Genomic DNA, 20,961 nt, shown 5'->3' on the forward strand with positions numbered 1-20,961 from the left:
CCAGAGGCTCTGAGCCCTCCCACCATCTGGAGGGAAAATGAAGGAACTTGGCCTCACGCCCGCCCCGCCCCGCCTCCCCTCCACCACAGGGAGGTTAGAGGTCAGGCAAGTCCGCCAGCACCTTTGGCCTTAGGTGTTGGGGGTGGGGCTGGCCCCAAGGCTGGAACCTGAGGGGGTTATGGGAACGCCCCCGTGGCAGGGGGTAGGCCCAGTGCAGCTTCGCCTCCAGCCCGGAAGCTGAAGGGAAAGCCCTCGAATAAGGTAAGGACTGAACATGGCCACGTTTGAGCTAGGGGCAAGGTGAACCTCACTTCTTAGGTTCTCAACCTGGATGGGGTGGCAGAGGTCCCCTAGCCTGCTCTACTCTCCCACCAGATGAACCAAGGCCCTCGACGTTCTCTCCACGGGTTTATCAGGCCGGTGCTGTCCCCAGCTCTTCGCGTTAACAGTTCAACAAACATGGGTTCAACCAAAGTTGCCTCCCAAAGCTGCCCAGCCCACCTCACCGACACTGTGGTTGGAGAGGGCTTTCTTAACCGGGGCCAGAATCTGCTTGCCTGCCTCTAACTTTCACGCATAAACCCTAAAAGAAAAAGTCGCCTTCTCCCTTCCTCTGTGGCCCCTTAGCTCTTGCAAACAGCTAACTTAGCCCTTTTCCTTAGCCCGCTAAACCTTTCCAGCTTGATGCCATTCATTACTCCAGATGAAAGTGACCTCCCTACGTTCTTTTTGTGCGATTTGTTCACCCAAGTGGTCGCTTCATCCCCCGCCCCCACCCTTTTAGGAAGCATGGGAATTGGGAATCCTTTCTGGGTGGTATTACTAAACTGCTTCATATTTCCGAGCCATAGATGTACTGTTTTGGCCATGGAAGCCCCAGCTGTTGCTTGCTTTCTCTTGATGCCTTGGCTGCAGCAGGTGTATTGCAGTCTTGCCTGCAATCAAACCAAGTATTTCCACCTTGCAGATTAGCGGGGATGTGGAGCTGGCTCATCCACAGATGAGAGACTCTGGTTTGTCTCATTTCCTGTTTGGTCTTTGCAAGTGACTTTTGTATACTCAGTGTATCTCTTACTTTTGAAAACCAGTAACCTTTTGTGAGAAAGTGGCTGGAGGTGGGTGTGGAGAGACCTCTCTTGGGTGAGAAGGAAACAGTGCAGAAGTATGACAGGGTCTTTCTCAAGTACTCTAGAAAGGAGCTCAGCTCTTCACCCTTGAAAAAGACTAAAACTTAGGGCTTTGTGCCTCTACAGTCAGTAATCCTACTTCATATGGACGAAATGGGGAGTGAACATGTGTTTGAGTGGTCTTGAGCATTCCAAATGATCTTAGCTAGGCTTGATGGGAAAGAGTCAACAAGTATACTATGTAAGTGTGCAATGAAGATGACATCAAAAGATTTGAAATGATGTGTATCATTTATATCTTCTTCCTTAGCAGACAACTGCAACCATCATCTAATAGTTTCTTCTATTTAAAAGAAAAAAAAATAGCTTGCTAGAGTTACTAAAATTTCTGTTAGGAAAGACTTGCATTGTTAAAACTTTGGCGAGCATCTGGCTTAAAGGGGGTGGGTGGAGAGTGGAGAGATTATGTGACTAAATTGGGACTTTATACCCCCCATTAGCTCTTATTTAAGTGTGTTTACCAATTTCATTTCTGGGTTGACAAGGGAACAATGCTGAGCCCACAATGTGTGCATCTTGGGATATTTTTTTAATGCTGGAGTGTTTTTGTTTTTTTTAAAGAAAAGTCATCTTTTAGCTAATAAAACACCCCTGGGGGCGCCTGGGTGGCTCAGTTGGTTAAGCGACTGCCTTCGGCTCAGGTCATGATCCTGGAGTCCCGGGATCGAGTCCCGCATCGGGCTCCCTGCTCAGCAGGGAGTCTGCTTCTCCCTCTGACCCTCCTCCCTCTCCTGCTCTCTGTCTCTCATTCTCTCTCTCTCAAATAAATAAATAAAATCTTAAAAAAAAAAAATTAAAAAAAAAAAACACCCCTGGGTTTATGGATCCTCCACTCTAGGGACTGCTTTATGTCCCACAACCCCAAGGAAGATAATTATTATAAAGTAGGATCTTTTGTTCCAACCACCTATCCATGGAAGTTGGATACATAATGAATGAGAATGCCCAAGAACACAAATAGTAAAATTAGATAGAATTAGATACATGGATGTTAAATAGAATGAAAGCATAATTAGAGTGGCTGGATCCAGTTGCGATTGTTGAAGGAAAGATCAGTGGAGAAGATCGTTCTTATGAAGAGTCATGAAGGAGAATAGAGATGTGGACGAGTGAAGGAAGAGGTCATGGTGAATGAGGGAAGCAGTGCTGGTAGGATGCCTAAATAGGGGATAGAGGGGGTATCAAGGAACACACAGTGTATTTTAGTGGCTGTAAGATCAAGTCCAACAAATATTCTTAAAAGCAAAGCCAAGGTGGGGCTCAGTCCGTTAAGTGTCTGCCTTTGGCTTGGGTCGAGATGCCAGGGTCCTGGGATCGAACCCCACATCGGGCTCCCTGCTCAATGGGGAGTCTGCTTCTCCCTCTCCTTCTGCCCTGCCCCCTGACTTGTGCTCTCTTTCTCAAATAATAAAATCATTAAAAAAAAGGCAAAGCCAAGGTAAAAGAACAGAAAATATAGTCTTTGTTGGGAAGGCCTGCTCCCCTTCAGTACCATTCTCTACAATGTGCCAATCCCTACCTCCCAGGCAAATGTTCAATATCTTAACACCCATTATATTGGAAAATGTCAGGCATTCTGAAGAATCCTGAATAGATACATAGTTTCAGAGAATTCCAGTGGTGTTACACCTGGGACATTTACCTGATCCTGGCTTAAATTGTTACTGGTTTGATGATTGAAAAGTCTTTGAAGTTACTGGTCCCTGATGGCAAAAATTCAGACCTCAGTAGAGAAAATATTTTGGAGTGAAGTATTTTGAAATAGCCACAGAATCATATGACTGTGGCCACTAGGGAGTTTTGAGTTAGACTAAACTGTTCTAAGCACTGTCCAATAGAACTTTCTGCAATGGTGGCTGTGTTCTGTACCTGTGCTGTTCAGTACCATGACCACCAGCCCTGTGTGGCTATCGTGCACTTGAAATGTGGCAGGTGTGCTTGAGATGAGTTTTTAATTGTACTTAATGGCAGTTATTTAGATTTAAATAGCTACATGTGGTTAGTAGTTACGTTCCTGGACAGCTCCACTTTATATAAGGACCAGCCTGGCTCCTGGCCTCTGGGGCCCACTTCTCGCAGATGGAATCACTCAGACTTTAGCTGTAGGGTCAATGACAAGTTTTGCTACAAATCTAGCTCTCGGTAGTTGCCTCAGAAATGTGCACAGGTGATTCTCATGTGGGTTGTCTGAAGATCACATCTGGAGAAATGTGGGTCTAGGTACCATGGGTTTACTGTTTGGTGTTTGGTTCCTTTGGTTTCAAATTGTAGTATGCATTAAAATCAGCCAAAGGGCTTGTTAACTAGCACACAAGTTGCTGTCGCCCCAGAGACTGTGTTTCAGTACCCTTCAGTGGGCTGTGGCACGAAAATTTGCATTGCTAACAAGTTTTCAGGTGATTCTGTTGCTAGCACACTTTGAGCCAAGCCCCTATTTCAGACTCTAGTTCTAGTAACCCAGTTCTTGCTTTACTCCTTCCTACGTGAGTCCTTTTAAAAATCCCTTCAAGGGCGCCTGGGTGGCTCAGTCGGTGAAGCGTCTGCCTTCGGCTCAGGTCATGATCCCAGGGTCCTGGGATTGAGTCCCACATCGGGCTCCCTGCTCAGTGGGGAGTCTGCTTCTCCCTCTACCCTTCCCCCCTGCTCGTGATCACTCTCAAATAAATAAATAAATAAATCCCTTCAAAATAATCCAGTTTCTCTGGACCTAGACTTTCTTTCACCCGTTCTCCCATGAGCTGAAGTAGTACCCTGAACCCCAGTACCTGTGACCTCGCTTCCAGACCTCCCAGTTTCATGTCTGGAACCCTGCTATGCTTTCCTTGGTGTCAAACTCTTCTTGACCTTGTATGGTAGCTGTCCCTGGACTTCTCTCTCACCAGCTCCCCACTACTGAGGGCTTCTTCATATTGCTTAGTGTTGAAACTTGCCTGAACACTTGCCCCACTGCAATAGGCCTGTCTAGTGCCCTCGCCTCAGCCCCTGCCTGGCCTGTCCCTTGCCCTCTGGGCTCCAGTTTTGACACACCATTAATATAGAGTACCTGCCAAGGGAATTGACCTGGTTTGGCATCTTTTCCACCAACAATTCGAGTAAGGTCGTTGAGAGGTTGGGTGAGGTTCTCGAAATTTTTTTCCGCTTCAGTGGAATTTTCATAGTCCATATTGGAAAAAAAAGTTTCAGCACGGGTGCGTGTCGTAGAAACGTGTGGGACAGAAACTCTTCCACATGGAAATGGCACTAGAAACATGGGAAAAAAATTTAGTATTCTGATATTTCTCATTGGCAAGCAGAGCGTGTATTACAGAAATCGAGGATGAGGCCTGTCCTTGTCACTTCTGAGAAGCAGGCCCATCAATATTTTAAAAATCTAATCAATGAATATAGTCTCAAACTAAAAGGTTAATTGCATTATTTTCATGGAAAGTTTTCAAACCCTTCATGAAAAGAACATTTGGCTCAGGAGTCCATCATCTTTACAGAGATGGAATAGGTGTTCCAGAATCAAATTTTGTAAGAGTTTTATAAAGTCTAATGACTTTTTTTTTTTCTTTACTAAAAAGTCTTACTCCTAAGTACTGTCCCTAAATGGGATTCTGATGACTGGTGCCCCTGTAACTTTAACTTTAGAATTAGGCAAATGGGACTTCAGCTGCTTATTGTGAACCAGGCTTTCTTTAGTAGACTAGAATGCCTTCTAGACACCAAGGTGGATTTAGGGGTATGCTGGGAAGAAATTATGATTTAATTATTTAATTTGGTTAAGTATTAACCAAGTAAATTACTGGGGCACCTGGCTGGCTCAGTTGGAAGAGCACGTGACTCTTGATGTTGGGGTCATGAGCTTGAGCCTCACGTTGGGTGTAGAGATGACTTCAACTTAAAAAAAAAAAACAACCCTTTAACCAAAGAAATTACTAATATGATTATCATAGCCACATCCGCCTGGGAACTGGCCACCTTTTTACCTTGGGTCAGTTTATTTCCTAAAGACAAGAAATCATCTCCTGATACACTGGGGACAACCAGAATGGAAATTTGTAGTCAAGCAAAGTCACCTCACGTTTCGTTTTCATTTCTCACTTTCCTTCTAACCACATTCCTTCTAACAGACATTTCTATAGCAACCAGCTGCAGCAAAGTATCATGAAGACAGCATGTGGTTGGGAAAACAGGAAATTAGTTCAAAATACTTATGTATAAATATACATCATCAACAATGGCTAGAGAAAAGGGACCATTACTATTGAAAGGCAGGAGAGCTTATTTTAGGTTTGGCCTACTTACTCTGCTAAGGATAAGGCTATATTCAAATCTAACACTTAATGGCTCAAGGTGGTTCTCAATTCTTTTTTTTTTTTTTTCCTAACATAGAAGGGCTTATAAGGGTTTAGCTACTATGCCATCTTTCTATGCTGGAAGTTAGATTCTGAAGGTTCAAACATATAGATCTTCTTCTCCGGAGCTGGGCTAGCTGTGAAGCGTTGCATGTAAAGAACTGGGCAGAAGGATGGGTGGGTAGGTCCCTGAAGCATTAGAGACTCTTCATTTTAGTTGCAACAGTATATATACTCTTGGTGTCTGGCCCTTTCTTTCATTTCCTCTGCCGGGTGCTTTGGTGAGATAGGTATCAAACCCCGTTAACAGAGGAATGGTGCATTATTTAATGTATCAATTTAATACCAGGCTTTGAAAATGCAAAAGAAATGATACCTAGTTTGCTTCAAAAAGGCCCCTCATTTATCAAATATCATTGATCCTGTGGAGCCTACTTTTTTTTTTTTTTATCAAAGTTTCTATGGCTTTCATTTCAGAGAAGAGCAATATGAGTGTGGAGTGGAGATGTTCTGAATGCACTGTCAACAATGTGGCCTGGTTGACATGACTGGGAAACATTGTTTTGTCCACAGCTGTACAGAATGACTGTGTTGGTCAGCCTGGCACAACTTGAAAGAGATGGTCATTGGAACTCTTCGGATGCCAAGCGTGTAAACTCAGCCTGAGACCCAAGGATAGGAAATAACCTTCTCAGAGTAAGCCAGCCACACCCTGACAGAATCAGGCTTAACATTCACCATTCCATGTACTAGAAGCCTAACAGTCAATCAGTTATGTATCTTGTATGGCCTGTGATTACTACAGAAATTTTCTTGATAAATTACAAATATACAGAAATCACACAAATTGATTGCTTCATGATCGAAAAGTCGGAAAAAAATGGACATGGAAAAGAATGCAGACTGAGGACAGTTGCAGAATTTCTACTTAAAATGACGATGCCCTTTGGAAAGTTGTCCAATTCAAGCTACTAATCTTTTCTATGATCTCAAAAGGAAGTAGAAACAAATAGGGATTATAAAAGTAGGTAGGCTAGTTAAAATGCCCTGAAGGTTCAAATATAGATTTGGAGGATGGATCTCCCCAGGTTAAAAAAAAAAAGCAACTTATTTAGATTTTGACCTGCTGGTTCACAGGACCTTTGGTCTTCCGCAAGTTGGTACCCTGTGGTACAAGAGCAAACCACCTTGTTACCAGCGCCCAATTTACAAAACTGCTTGCATCTGCCATTCTTAATGTTGCATGTCACATCTGAAAGAGAGCAAAATCAACAGCAATAGCATCATTTCGCATGCATTTCTCAAGAGTACATGAAACCACTGACTCATGGATAGGTCAAATATAAGCAGGGGGCATTCATGGAGAGAAGCTTGGGAGCCTCGAGCTAAGAGTGGAAGGAAAGATAAAATTCTTAATAAGGCATAAAAATGGCAGCAATATATTTGATTTGGCATAAACTGAAGGTTTGGGTATTCTACTTTCACTAAATCTTGGACTGCAATTTTAAGAAGTTGTTTATTAAAGGATAATATATATTCAGAGAAGTCCCTCAAAACTTCAGGGTGAATTTTCACAAAGTGTGTGCACCTGTTTAAACACTAAACCGAGCAATGCATGGGCCATTATCCACATCCCAGAGGCTCTCCCCATGCCCCCTTCCACCACTACACCGGTCCTCCTTTCCAAAGTTGCCATCCAGTACCAGATTCTAAGAGGGAATTTTGCCTGTTAATGAACTTTATGTAAATAGAAGCTCACAATATGCACTCCTCTGTGTCTTTCATGTAACACTTTGTGAGATTCATCCATGTTATTTGTACAGCAGTGATTCATTTGCATGCTAAGTAGTATTCCGTTGTGTAAATATTACTGTTTTATTCATTTTACTGCTGATGAATATTTGAGTTGACTTTCCAGTTTTGGGCTCTTAGGTGTAATACTGTAATGAACATTCCTAATACATATCTTTTGGTAATATATGCATGAATCCTGGGTATATACTTATGAGTGCAATTGTTGGATCATATGTTCAGGTTTAGTAGATACTGCCAAGTAGTTTTCTGACATAATTGTACAAATTTAAATTCCCAGCATCGGTGTGTGAGGGTTCCAGTTCTTGGACATACGTATTGCTGGTTTCTTCTCCCACTCTGACTTGCCTTTTTGTCCTAAAATAGTGTATTTTGTTGAATAGAAGTTCATAGTGTTTTTTTGATGTTTTATTTATTTATTTTTAAAGATTTTTATTTATTTATTTGAGAGAGAGAGCACAAGCAGGGGAGTGGCAGAGGGAGAAGGAGAAGCAGGCTCCACAGGGAGCCCGATATGGGGCTTGATCTCAGGACCCTGAGATCATGACCTGAGCTGAAGGCAGACACTTAACGATCTGAGCCACCCAGGCACCCCCATAGTTTTTTTTTTAAGATTTGTTTATTTATTTTAGAGAGTGGGGGGCGCAGAAGGAGAGAAAGAATCTCAGACAGACTTCCTACTGAGTTTGGAGCCTGATGCAGGGCTTGATCTCATGACCCCGAGATCATGACCTGAGCTGAAATCAAGAGTTCACTGCCTGAGCCACCCAGGTGCCCCACTGAAGTTCATAGCTTTAATATAATCCAATTTATCTAAGCACACTTGAAGCTGGCTGAGGTGGGTATATATCAGCACAAGAGAATGAAATCAGGTCCTTTAAGGTGGCTAAATGCCAAAGATATTATGTGTGGGCACTTATGAGCATTCTAGTGACCCACATTTTCTTTACTTTCCTATGCAGTCTCCCTTATTAATATGAGGTGGTGTTGTCTCTTTTAATCATTTTTGTCTTGGATTCTATTTTGCCTGATATTAAGATTGCTTCACCAGTTTCTTTTTGTTAGCATTTACCTGGAAATATTTTTACATCCATTTAGTTTAGCCTCCTGGTGTAATTTTATTCTAGGTATCTTTTTTTGTCAACAGCATACAATTAGATTTTTAACTCCAGACTGAAAATTGCCATTAACCCCAATTCACATTAACTCTGACTTCTGTTAGAATGGCAAAAATTGACAAGGCAAGAAACAACAAATGTTGGAGAGGTTGTGGAGAAACGGGAACTCTCTTACACTGTTGGTGGGAATGCAAGTTGGTACAGCCACTTTGGAAAACAGTGTGGAGGTGCCTCAGAAAATTAAAAATAAAGCTACCCTACGACCCAGCAATTGCACTCCTGGGTATTTACCCCAAAGACACAGATGTAGTGAAAAGAAGAGCCATATGCACCCCAATGTTCATAGCAGCAATGTCTGCAATAGCCAAACTGTGGAAAGAGCCGAGATGCCCTTCAACAGATGAATGGATAAAGAAGATGTGGTCCATATATACAATGGAATATTACTCAGCCATCAGAAAGGATGAATACCCAACTTTCCCATCAACATGGATGGGACTGGAGGAGATTATGCTAAGTGAAATAAGTCAAGCAGAGAAAATCAATTATCATATGGTTTCACTTATTTGTGGAATATAAGGAACAGCATGGAGGACATTAGGAGAAGGAAGGGAAAAATGAAGGGGGTGGAAATCGGAAGGGGAGACAAACCATGAGAGACTATGGACTCTGAGAAGCAAACTGAGGGTTTTAGAGGGGAGGGGGGTGGGGGGATGGGTTAGTCCAGTGATGGTATTAAGGAGGGCATGTACTGCATGGAGCACTGGGTGTTATACACAAACAATGAATCGTGGAACACTACATCAAAAACTAATGATGTATGGTGATTAACATAACATAATAAAATAAAATTAAAAACCTCTGACTTCTGATCTATTTGGTTTATTCGTGCCATCTTATTTTGTATTTTTTAATTACCGTGTTTTCCCTTTGTTTCTCCTATGCAGTCTCAATAACAGGAAGTAGCATGGTTCAGGGCTGGCTAGCTGAGACCTGCTGAGTTAAGAGAAACAGGCTCTGCCCTTGGGCTTATTTCTGTCTCTAGAGCAGCACAGGAACACAATGGATAGGAGATGCCTTCCCCCTTACCTAGCTGTTCAACAACAGTACCACTTTCAAGAGAAACGCTCACTTGTTGGTGTAGTAAGAACACGGAAAGTTTGAAAAAGAGTGACTCTATTAGACATCTGCTATGTGCCACCTTAGTTCCTCTCAGCCCCATGGCTATCTTTGCCAGTGCTGTCGCCATCCGCTGCTCTGCAGCGACTTCTGACCTCATACAGGTGCAGCCTTGAATTGCCTTGGCTCGCATTCACACCATGTGCCTCTCCCTTCTTACCCTGGCACTTCCCTGTTGACGCTGAGGCATGGGATCCTGCAACACCTGTGCGGGCCCCCCCCCCCAGCGAGTACAACCTGGAGATGTAGGGGAGTTAAGGGCCCCTCGGCTAAACTTCTGACTACTGGGAGACAGATGCTGATGGACAAATTCTTTCATCACTTCTCCCCTCCCAGATGGACTGTCCTGAAGTCAGTTCCTCTGGCTCCATGGAAAATAGTCCCAGGAGATCCAGTGATCAGTTGCAGATGAGGAGAGATGACTCTTTCTAGGATCCGTTCTCCTTTCCTCACTGCCTCACGCCCCTGTCCCTTACTCTTGCTCATAGGATTGCACACCCTAATAAATAAGCTCGAGTCACAGACTTGGGGAATCCAGGCTAACAGAGTGACTATATGGGTTTGGAGTATATTATGGATTGTTGAGTGTCGGATCTCACTTTTCAAATTCTATTTTACATAGGCTCGCATAGGTTAATGTAATCATTTGCTCATGTTCCTTACTGCCACTTCAGGAATTAAGGGGAAGCAAGTCAACTGTTGCCGCATGGGTAAAGGAACCCACCTGAGCTTTAATCTGTGCTGCCAATAATCTAAGTGCATGAGCCAAAAAGATGGCACTTGGTCCTTCATATTTATTTTTAAAAGACCTTTCTCCTTACTCATGGTGATTACATCCCTGGCTCTTTTCATGTTTTTGGCTATCATTTTGTTGTTACAAAGCAATACTAAAGTGTTCAGCCAACTCAAATACCACCTGTAGAAAGTGTTCAGTCAATATGAGATTGTGGTCAGTTCACAGAGGTAGGTGGTAGGTGCAGCCTAGTGTGGTTCAGGGCATGTATGATGGGAATGAATACACTCAGGGTGGTTTTCCCAATTCTGATTCTGTGTCCTTGGCTTAAGTTACTAGACCTGTCCGCCATTTTCCTCATGTGCCATCTTTCTTCATGGCTTGTGTTGTGTGTGCAGTGGGAAATATTGCTGTCCAATCAGCACTCTTTTGCTCTCAGAGAAAGGACTCAAGATTCTGGAAATAGAATAGTAGCCCAAGGAGTTCCAGTGGGGAGGTCTCTAGTCCAGGATCTAAGGAACAGTCACTATGGGACTCATTCATCAGTGCTTTATTGAGCATTTAGATGTCCAGCACTGTGTTGGGTATGGGTTCTCCCTGGTCCTGAGGCTGGTCTCTGTGCCTAGAATATCTGTTGAGCCTCTCAAAGCATCTGTTCTTTTTCCCTTCATATTAGCCCAAACACCTCTTTCTAATTCTGCCCCTGCCTACTACCAAAGTTATCCTGTTCTGCTTTATTTTACTCTGCCTTCATTTTCCCTCATATATTCTGTGATGTGAAAACTAAAGCTCAGACAAAAGATGTTCTATTTAACAAGCTTACCATAGAATATACTGGTATTCAGCTACACTCGAGATATTTTCTTTCTCTGTTCCACAGAAATACTCAGTAAATAAGAGTGTGGTGTCTACAGTGTGTCAGCAAAGTGTAAAAAGTATTTATGTGCTTGTGATTTTTCTCTCTCCCTCCTATCTTACTGTGGGTAGATGCCTTTTGTACTCTTCAAAGGGGAATGACCCAAGTTCTTACAGACTTTGGTCTATCTGGAAAGGCCTCAGACGTGATGTGTAAATGGGGACCTACAGTGGTCATTATTCTAACCATGGGGACACAGTAGCCAATTCATTGTTATTCTTTTAACTAGAAAGCACGCCCTGAATGTTTGTACCTCTTTCTCCCAGAGAGGAGCCTGATGAACAAAGGAAAAGGCAAATAACAAGATCTTAACAATGGAAATCTCCCCCCCACGCACACACTTTTTTTTCCAAGACAAGGGTGAGGCAAGAAATTTGGGGCTCCAGTGCTCTGTAAACCGTGCTGTCCAGCAGCCTTCGAAGTCAGTCAGTAGATCGGTTTGAAGGAACAGCTTAAATGGGAGTTTGTATATGCTTCTGTTTCCTCTAGTGTCTGTGATAAAAAAGATTTTTGGGAGAATTCCCACTTTGTCTCTGGACTAACTGCACCAAGAGGATTTTTCTTGACCTTGATCAGGTAGATTGGGGGAGATCAACGCTCCCTAGAGGCCAGATATGGTAGCAGACGAAGTTGCAACTGCAGAGCCCTTCCCAAACCAATGTGTGCGGGACCTGAGGCCTGAGGAGGTGGCGGGTATAGACAACACTTCTGCTGTGTGGCCCACAGCCTCACGTGGGTAGCAAACCCTGTTACAGAAGTTCTGTGCTTATATTTACATTCCTTGGGGTAATTCTCCTCCATTAAAGTGTCTTCATTTTAAACTAAAGACATTTAGGAATATTTAATGCTAAACATTATTTTTTTAAAATTGCTCCTAATTTTATTTTATTTATTTATTTATTTTAAAGTAAGCTCTGCACCCAACGTGGGGCTTGAACTCAAAAGCCTGAGATCAAGAGTCGTGTGCTCTACCGACTGAGCCCGCCAGGCGCCTCGCTAAACACTATTTTCAATTATACTCTACTACAATGTGGCCTTCATTTTGAACTGAGACTAATTGAGTTATTCATTCCCTCAGCTCCAATGGCTATATTATTTAAGCTGCTGATGAGTAACTACTCCACAGATTTCCATAGGTTTCCATAATAGCAGGATCAGGTTTGTCTATGAAAATCTGAATTTGAAATTAGAAACTTTCAGATGAAAGTAACACTGCAGAGATCTCGAGCAAGTTACCACAACCACAGGAAAGGTAACCCAGGCATTGGTTTGCCCCCATGCTGGGAAATTTGAGGGGATGGGACGTACCCCGAGCCAGGGGTATCAGATCCTCTACCTGCATCCATTCTTTTCTTTCTTTTTAAATGTTTTTGCCCTGCCACCTTTTCCTTTTGTTATCTTCTATTCTTTTTTTAAATCTTTTTAGCTCTCAAAGGAAGATGATCCGTGGAGTTCTCTTTAGTACCGAAAAGATTTCTGAACATTAGAGGTGACTTTTTTTTCCCTTTCTCTGTAGGACAACTGCAGCTGCTGAGTTTCATTTTGTTTTATGTCTTTTTCATCTGTGTGTCAGGTGGATTGCGAGAAAGTCTTAATAGAGTCCTGCCAATTTTCTACTCTTTGCCCTTAGTCAGGTAGACTGTGCTGTTGAATTCTTTCCCTAGGATTGCATCTCCATTCTTCTGGAGTTTCAGAGGAGAGAGAGACTCTGTCATTAGCATGGTGTGCCTTTCACAACCATAATACCAGTAATCTTGCATCCAGAGATAATAAGCAAGTAGGAGAAGGACTTGGGGATTTACTGTTCCAGTTGCCAAAATCCCGGGGGTGGGGGGAATATTCTAGGCTATAAGGAGAAAAGATGCACAGTGCTCCTAGATTTGCTATGCAACTCTTTCAATGTGATCCATATAGTCAAATTCAGGAGTGAGCTCCGATTTTTGTCAACAAATTTAACATGTGAAGTGGTTAGTATGTGCAGAGAAGTGGCTATTTTATGGAGAATTGGCCTCGCCATATCTCAGTTCTATATTTCATTGACTTCCACTGCCTATGTTGATAACGATTTAGTCACGAGTTCAATTTTATGGGTTTGATTTTCTTTGCATTTTGTGGATAGGAGAAGGGTGGGTTTTGGTCAGACAAAGTGAAGTTCAAGTTCTAGCTCAACCACTTACTTCCTCTGTGATTTTGAGCTGTCTGAGCTATAGTTTCCTCATCTGCACAGAATGGGGATAATAACGGTACTGAGGGCATATGGTTGTATTGAGGATTAATAAGTGAGGGGAGCATCATTACCACTTAATATTAGCTACCAAATATTATTATTGCTCTTACTGTAGTTTCTTGAACTCATCCAAGAAACTAGGACTACAGACCCAATGAATGTTTATAAGCTTTGAAAGTATATGCTTTATACAATGGAATAGTATCAGCCTTTTTAAAAAAGGAAATCCCGTCTTATGCAACAACACAGATGAACCTGGAGTACATTACGCTAAATGAAATGAGCCAATCACAGAAGGACAAATACTGCATGATTCTACTTATTTGTGGTGTCTAAAACAGGCAGACACATAGAAACAGAGAATACAGTTGTGTTTGCCAGGGGCCGAGGGAAGGGGAAATGGGGGAGCTGCTGTTCAGCGGGTATAAAGTTTCAGTTATGCAAGATGAAGGAGTTCTAGAGATGTGCTGAACAACACAGTGCCTAGAGTGAACAGTACTGTATTGTACACTTCAAAATTTGTTAAGACTATAGGTCTCCTGGGACAGCTGGGTGGCTCAGTCAGTGAAGCGTCTGCCTTCTGCTCAGGTCATGATCTCAGCATCCTGGGATCGAGTTCCGCATCGGGCTCTCTGCTCAGCAGGGAGCCTGCTTCTCCCTCTCCCCCTGCCCCTCCCCTTGCTTGTGCTCTCCCTCTCTCTCTCTCAAGTAAATAAAATAAAATCTCAAAAAAAAGAGTATAGATCTCCTGTTAAGTGTTCTTTACCACGATAAGAATATGTTTTTAAGAGAAAATTATGATACATAAATATTGCATTTTCTAGTTTCATCTGGTTCCACAGGGAAGTGTGGAACCACGAGTAATCAAAAAATAGTTACTTACCTAATTCACAGTTCTTTCCTTCAAATCCAGCTTGACACCAACATTCATAGGAATTAATATCATCTTTGCATATGCCACCATTTAAACAGGGATTGGACTCACATTGATCTCCATCTTTGAGATAGGTTAAGAAAATTGAATTAGCAAATAAACTGCTTAGAATGCCTCCATGCACAGACTCATGGGGAGGGGAGCCTGATTTTAGGGTCAAAACTGCTGACGCTGCTGCTTATGGGATGCCCCCCGTCTTCCTGAGTTTCTAAGAGCAACCCAAACAAAGGTTTTCAGGCTACTACCGTCCTAGGAAGAGGGAGAAGAATGTTGGAGGTTAGAAATGGACTATCTGAGCATAGGGGGAGAAGGGTTTTCATTCCTTTCTTTGAGAATGAGGACAAATTAGCTCTGAATCAAACCCCATCCCTTCAACAATTGGTATCTCTGTCATACAGGCCTGTCGTGGCAGGTCTTGCAGAACATGCTGAGCTGGAGAGCAGATGGGACTTCTACTCAGAGCCCTGGCAGCCTCGGCTTGGAGCAAATGCATCTACTTCTTTCTGGTATCACTTAACTTCTTAAAGTATAGTATGCAGTAATGGTTCAAAACAATGGAAGAGATACCAGAAGCATCTCTCCCTGCTGAAAGGTATTCTGCTGTCTCTGAGTTAGGTCCCAAATGGTCTAGGTAAAGTGAGAAGCAACTTTTCTTTTTTAAATTTTTTAAAAAGTTTTAATTTTTAAATTTTTATTTTTTTAGGTTTTTTTAAGTGTTAATTTTAATTCCTGCTTGTTGACATATAGTGTTACATTAGTTTCAGATGAGACACTGCTTTTCTCACAAAGAATCGAAAACAAAAAGTTCTGAAGATCTGCGTTATTTATGTATAGGTCGGCTGTGTTTCCTCTCTACCTTTCCTGAAGTTTGGACACTCATGGAGTTCTTGAGAGCCTTAGAAGACACCTGGGGTAGGAAACCAGGAGGAAGGAATAGGCAAGTGGAGAAGGGTCGGGATAAGAAGGGAGTCTTTGAGTCTTGCGGGAGAAAGGGGAGATGGGTACACACCTTGAACTAAGAGAAACAGCTCTGAAGAAAGAAATAAGAGCTAGGTCGGCCAGAGTAAGAGGTAAAGATGACCTAAGAATGAAAGAAAGAGAAAGGGGGCGATGAAAGAGAAATTTCTAATTCTTGGTCCGACTTTGGAGCAACCCCCCCACCCCGCCATCTAGTGTGTAGGTTGCTTGCCCCGGGGGCAGGAGCAGCTCATCTGTCACGCTCTTGGTCAGGAGTTTGCATCCAGCTCCCGTGGACTAAGGGCTCCTATCCCTTTCTCAGACATAGTCCTTCCCTGGAAAATCTGCTTGCTGTGAAGATTAGACCTTGTCCCCTCTGCCCCTTGATCCAGTGTGCTTTTGCACAGATAGTTCAATTTGTTCCAATTCTATGAAAACAAAATACATTATCTCTGGTTTATTGTTATTGATGTTCAAACTGGTCTAAAAAATGAGCTACATTTGCACTTTATATTATAGACCAACAGATCTGCATTATTTAGGATGTTGCACTGAAAGGGTCTGGGCTTGCAGCCAACTACACAGCAACTCATTTGCTGAGACATATCTTTAAAGTGAGTGTCGTTTTACCCTGCATTTAGTCCTCCTTTGGGTGCTTGTCTGTGTGTACTTTGGGCTCAGGCAAAGCCACAGACAGTAGGGGTCAAAGACAACAAGGAACAAGACCTTGATGAGTGAGAGATTCCGTTGAAGGCTCCTAGGTGGTTGTTTAATGAGTAACCACATCTAGATCTGAAGTCCAGGAGGGGTGATCGTGAGAGCAAGGCCTGGCTCGTTAGAGAAGTTGGGTTCTCTTCTGGGCTCTGTGACTCCCCAACTGGATGACCTCTGGCAAATCTTTTAGCCTCCCTAAGCCTCAGTGTCCTCTGTAAACTGAGGCTAATAATGCTTTGCTCACTGGGTTGGTGTGTGGATTAAATATGACAGGCACTCTGTAAACTGTAAAGTGCTTGACGGATGCTAGCTAGCTCATGTGCTTGGACGATCTTTCTTCTTCCACCAGGCTGTTGATAGTAGAGGATAAGGCAGGCATGAGGGGCTTGCGCTCTGCAGTATGTGAAAGCCCACAGGGTAAGAAATAGCATCGGCTATTTTGGGGTGGTTAGGAATCTCGGCTGCAACTGAAAAGAGGCAGGGAGTTATTTTCTTTTTGCTTTTTTGTTCTCGTTTTTGGTGGATGAAGCAGTAGTGACAGAATCATGCCCCTGAGGTTTCCGAGATATCTTTACCCTGGATACAGTAAACAACATGGCCTTTGACCCAGAAGGCAGGGGCTCAGCTTCAAAATATGGTGCTTAAGAGGTTCTGACCAACCCCTGCTGGGGAGTGGGGTGGGCGAACGAAGGGGTCATGGGAGTTTAAATACAGCCTGGATTTTTTTGGGGGGGGTGGGGTGGGGAAGTAGAAATTGATTTGCTTTAAAAAATCTATCACAAGGGGCACCTGGCTGGCTCAAGTTGGTGGAGTGTTCGACTTTTAATCTTGGGGCTGTGGGTTCGAGCCCCATGTTGGGGGTAGAGATTACTTAAAAAGAAAATCTTAAAAAAAAATCACAAGATTTCAAGTTTTAAATATAATGAAAATAAAGAATAAAAAGTCTCATTTGGACTAACGGCAGGGGAACACCTGAGTAGAGAACTGGCTTGGTAGTCTTCATTACTAACAGCAAGGAAAGTCAATGTAATGGAGTGGACCTCATCCTCCCTCAGGAGTTAAAAACAAAAGTGGAGAAATTGAGTTACTAGAGTATGAACAAGTTCCAGAATAGCAAGTGGAACATAGCACTGCATTTCCACTTGCTGGAACTCAGTGAATTTGCTGTCTAGGTTCTGTCCGTGTGGATGGTCTTAGATAAGTCAACCTCTGGAACGTACGCTGCCTCAAAATCCTGCTGCTGGATTTTACGTTAGTTTTAAAGCTCGATTGTCATGGAAGTTTTGACTTTTCCTCCTTTTGGTCAATTCATTCAACAAATATTTATTCAGTGCTTCTGTACCAGATAGTGTTCAAGGTACCAGGAATACATCAATAAACAAACACTTGAACACCCCTGCCAATGTGAAGCTTGCATTCTAATGAGGTGGGGAAAATAGATAATAAATAATAGAAGTAAGAATATTCATTATATGTTCCCTCAGATGGTGAAAAGTGCTGTGAAAAATAGGAGAGGAGGTTGCGGTATCTAGGTGATGGGGTTATAGGGAGGCAGGTTGAAGTACTAACAGATGGTCAAGGTAGGTAGGCTTCATTGCGATGGTGACATTTGGGTGAAGAGCTGAAGGAGGGGAGGGAGCGAGCCTAGGGGAACCTGGCAGAGGAGCATTCCACGTTCAAGGAACAGTCAGGTCAGAGATCAGAGCGGAAGCATGCCTGGAGTGTGCTGGGAGCAGCAGGGAGGCCAAGATGGCTGCCCCTCTCCTCCCCCCAAACCTCCCCACCCCTACATGTGAGGAGGAGAGCAGGAGAGGAGGGTCTGAGGGCCAGTGGAAAGGGAGGGCCGGGACGATTATGGAGGGCCTTGTAGGCCATCATAAGGAGGACTTCTAAGCAATAAACATTTAAGTCAGTCAGTGTTTTCACATTCTCTGCCAAAGACTGCAAACTCCCTCTCAGTCCCCAGGTGCAGTCATCTTAGTTTCTTCCTTCCAGCTGCCTGGAGTACAACAATGTCTTGTTGAAGCCCTAGGGAGGAGTAAGCTTATCTGCCAGCTCATAGCCACCCCCCCCCCCCAACCACCAGCATAAACCTGTCGTATATCACCATTCAGTCTTGGGTAAAAGAGTCAGACCCTTTTGACAGAGTTTAATATATTGTCTGTTTACACAGAGAAATGATACATAATTCTCAGATGTTTCCTATACCAGCTAGAGGAAAAAATTAATTGCTTACCAACATATTGCTTCCAAAATTCAGTCTATAAAGAAAAAGAGGACAAGTTAGTGGTAGTACTCAAAATATTTTGGATTCGATTCTTCCCCTTTTATAACTTTTATAATACATATATATGGGTAGACATTTTAAAATTCCAAAGGGAAGTTTCTTTCTTCCTTTTTTTTCTTTTATTTTTCTGTACTTTGCTCTGCATCTGAAGAATATTATGTGGAGATACTCACGGTTTTTTCAGTGTTTTCAAAAACTTCTCGAGCTTCTTCAAAACTACACTTTTCTTCCATACATTCTCTCTCAAGGTTACCTTGAACAAACTCTTCCAGTTTACCTGAATTATACCTCTTTGGCCGATTCAGAATTTTGGTGGCATTTTTGCGATCAAGAAAAACTGAAATTCAAAAAAACAATTCTTTAGCTTTAGGAAAAAGAAAACATCATGAAAATTAAATACATCTCTTAAGAAAGGCTTTGTTTTTAATCCAAGTAATCCCAAAGCCAATTTATCTTTGGGGCATGGAACCAAAATCTGTGATGTCCTCATGGTACTGTGTACACATGGAGATTTAGGAATTAAAATTCAATTTGGCTTTTAGTCAAGAGAGTTCCAGTAATGAAAGGTCAGATTTTCAATTGTATTTGAATTTACTTTGGATGAAAGAGGAAGTTCCCAAATAAGCAGTTAAGTTCACACTTTGTCATCATTTGAAAATAGCTAATTGCAGATCCTTGCAAGGTGATCCATCACCCAGGCTGGGCTGCATTCTCAGGATGCGGTTGCCCAAATGACTTTGCAACAAATTTCTCTTGGAAGAACAGAAGCCGAATTGTGGTCCAGCTGCAAATGCCACCCCAGTGTCTCTCACTAGATGTTAAAGAAAAACCACTGCATTAATTTGTTTATTTTCAGACTCACAGCACCTTCGGTTGGCATGTGTTAAGGGAATTCCAGTGACCTAAGTCCTTCTCCGGGATTCAGGATGTGACTGACTTTAGCTGTGACAGCCTAGCCTTTAGAGACACTCCTGAACTCTGGAGGATTGAGGTCTTTAACTTAATTCTCTCCTTCCCTCCCTCTTTCCCCACATTCAAATCCCACTGTCTCTCTCTCTGCCCCCCTCTCTCTCTCTGTGTGTCTCTGTGTATGTCTCTCTAGGTAGATATTGAAAACATATCTATATAATTAATAACAGGAACTCAAGAAGTTGCTGGAGTTGTTCCTTTCTTCAGGGGACTATCTGATACGATTTGAACAGGACCAGGTGCTTATAAGATGAACTTTACAGGCATTTTGGGACTGCTTTCTCATAAATTCAAAACAAAAAGAAGAAGAAGAAGAAGGAAGAAGAAGAGGAGCTAAACTGTATTCCCTTATTTTCATTGCAGCTGTTCACTTAATGGAGACTTCGAGTCCCCTGACAACCTCACTTTTCTCTTGCTCTGCGAGTCCCCTTGGACTTCACGTTTTTTTGGAACTTAGCTTAGACTTTTTCTCTTCAACTCTTGCCAACTTTCTCAAATCCCTTCACTCCTTCCTCCGTGCTGCAATACCCTGCAATGCCAGGCTCTAGATGAGTGCAGCCATCTGCCTGTCTTCCCTCCCGGGGCCGCTGAGCACTGTGGGAGAAAACCACTGAGCTGCAGATGGATGCCACCACATGGTGATGCCTCCCAGCCGCCCTGCCAGGCCCTCCTCTCTGCTTGGCCCTGGGCACCCAGACGGTAGCATCTATGTCTGCCCCCAATTACAGTGGGGCTGAGTGGAAAAAACAGGGGTTTGCAGTCAGATCAGACACAGCTGGACTTGAACCACATATTTACCACCTGTTGGCTGTGAGACGTTAGGCAAGTGACAAAATCTCTGAAGCTTAACTTGGTCAAATGCAAAGTGGGTATACCAGTGGTATAATAAGAATATCTACCTCACAGTGTTGTTGACAGGATCCGTGAGATAATACGTGTACACGGTACGCGGTGTACGCAGGTTTTCTCTCTCTCTCTCTCTGATCCTCTCATGCTGGCCTGCCTTCCTGTTTCTCAATTCCTTCTAGTGCCTTAATGCACTTTTCTCTGGCTCTTTCCCTTCTTTACTCCCGTCCATATAATGAAATAACTATTGTCAGGATCAGCAATGACTTCCTAAAGGATAATTATGAGTTTATGTACTTCTTGACTGCTCTGAAACATTTCTAATGCTTGATCTCTCTCTCTCTCTCTCTCCAGGGTACTCTTTCCTTTCTCTTCGCTCTAACTCTTGTTATTCATCCACCTTTTGAATCAACGCATTCCCCTTTGGCTGCCTGCCCCTTCAATGTTCGGAGTTCTCTCAGGTTACTGCCTTAGCCTGGTCACGCCATATGTCTTTACCACAGGGCCGGGACTAGGGTGAAGTAAACAAGGCATCTAGGGCACAACATGTAAGGAGATCCTGTCTCTCAGTGTGCACATGCAAGTACAGTTACACTCTATGTATGTACCTTGCTTACCTCCCCCTAGGCCGGCCCTGACTCTCTCAACAGTTTCTTTTCCTTTTCCTTTTCCTTTTCCTTTCCCTTTCCTTTCCTTTTCCTTTTCCTTTCCCTTTCCTTTCCTTTTCCTTTTCCTTTCCCTTTCC

The 20,961-nt window shown here is 43.0% G+C and overlaps 1 protein-coding gene across 2 annotated transcripts in view; it reads right to left on the reverse strand.

Annotated features, from left to right (window-relative positions):
• The window catches only part of F9 (coagulation factor IX), a 32,606-nt gene that overhangs the window by 8,090 nt on the left and 3,555 nt on the right, over positions 1–20,961 (reverse strand). Inside the window, exons 2-6 of one of the 2 annotated variants that reach the window (XM_021684594.1) lie at positions 18,575–18,738; positions 18,351–18,375; positions 14,393–14,506; positions 6,648–6,776; positions 4,231–4,427 (exon numbers count right to left, since the gene is read on the reverse strand). In XM_021684594.1, coding sequence (XP_021540269.1) covers positions 4,231–4,427; positions 6,648–6,776; positions 14,393–14,506; positions 18,351–18,375; positions 18,575–18,738 — 629 coding nt within the window. The remainder of the gene's footprint in view (positions 1–4,230; positions 4,428–6,647; positions 6,777–14,392; positions 14,507–18,350; positions 18,376–18,574; positions 18,739–20,961) is intronic. The other variant, XM_021684602.1, reaches the window with a different exon arrangement.

The sequence above is a fragment of the Neomonachus schauinslandi genome, chromosome X (genome assembly GCF_002201575.2).
Source record: "Neomonachus schauinslandi chromosome X, ASM220157v2, whole genome shotgun sequence".
Classification (NCBI taxonomy): Eukaryota; Metazoa; Chordata; class Mammalia; order Carnivora; family Phocidae; genus Neomonachus; species Neomonachus schauinslandi.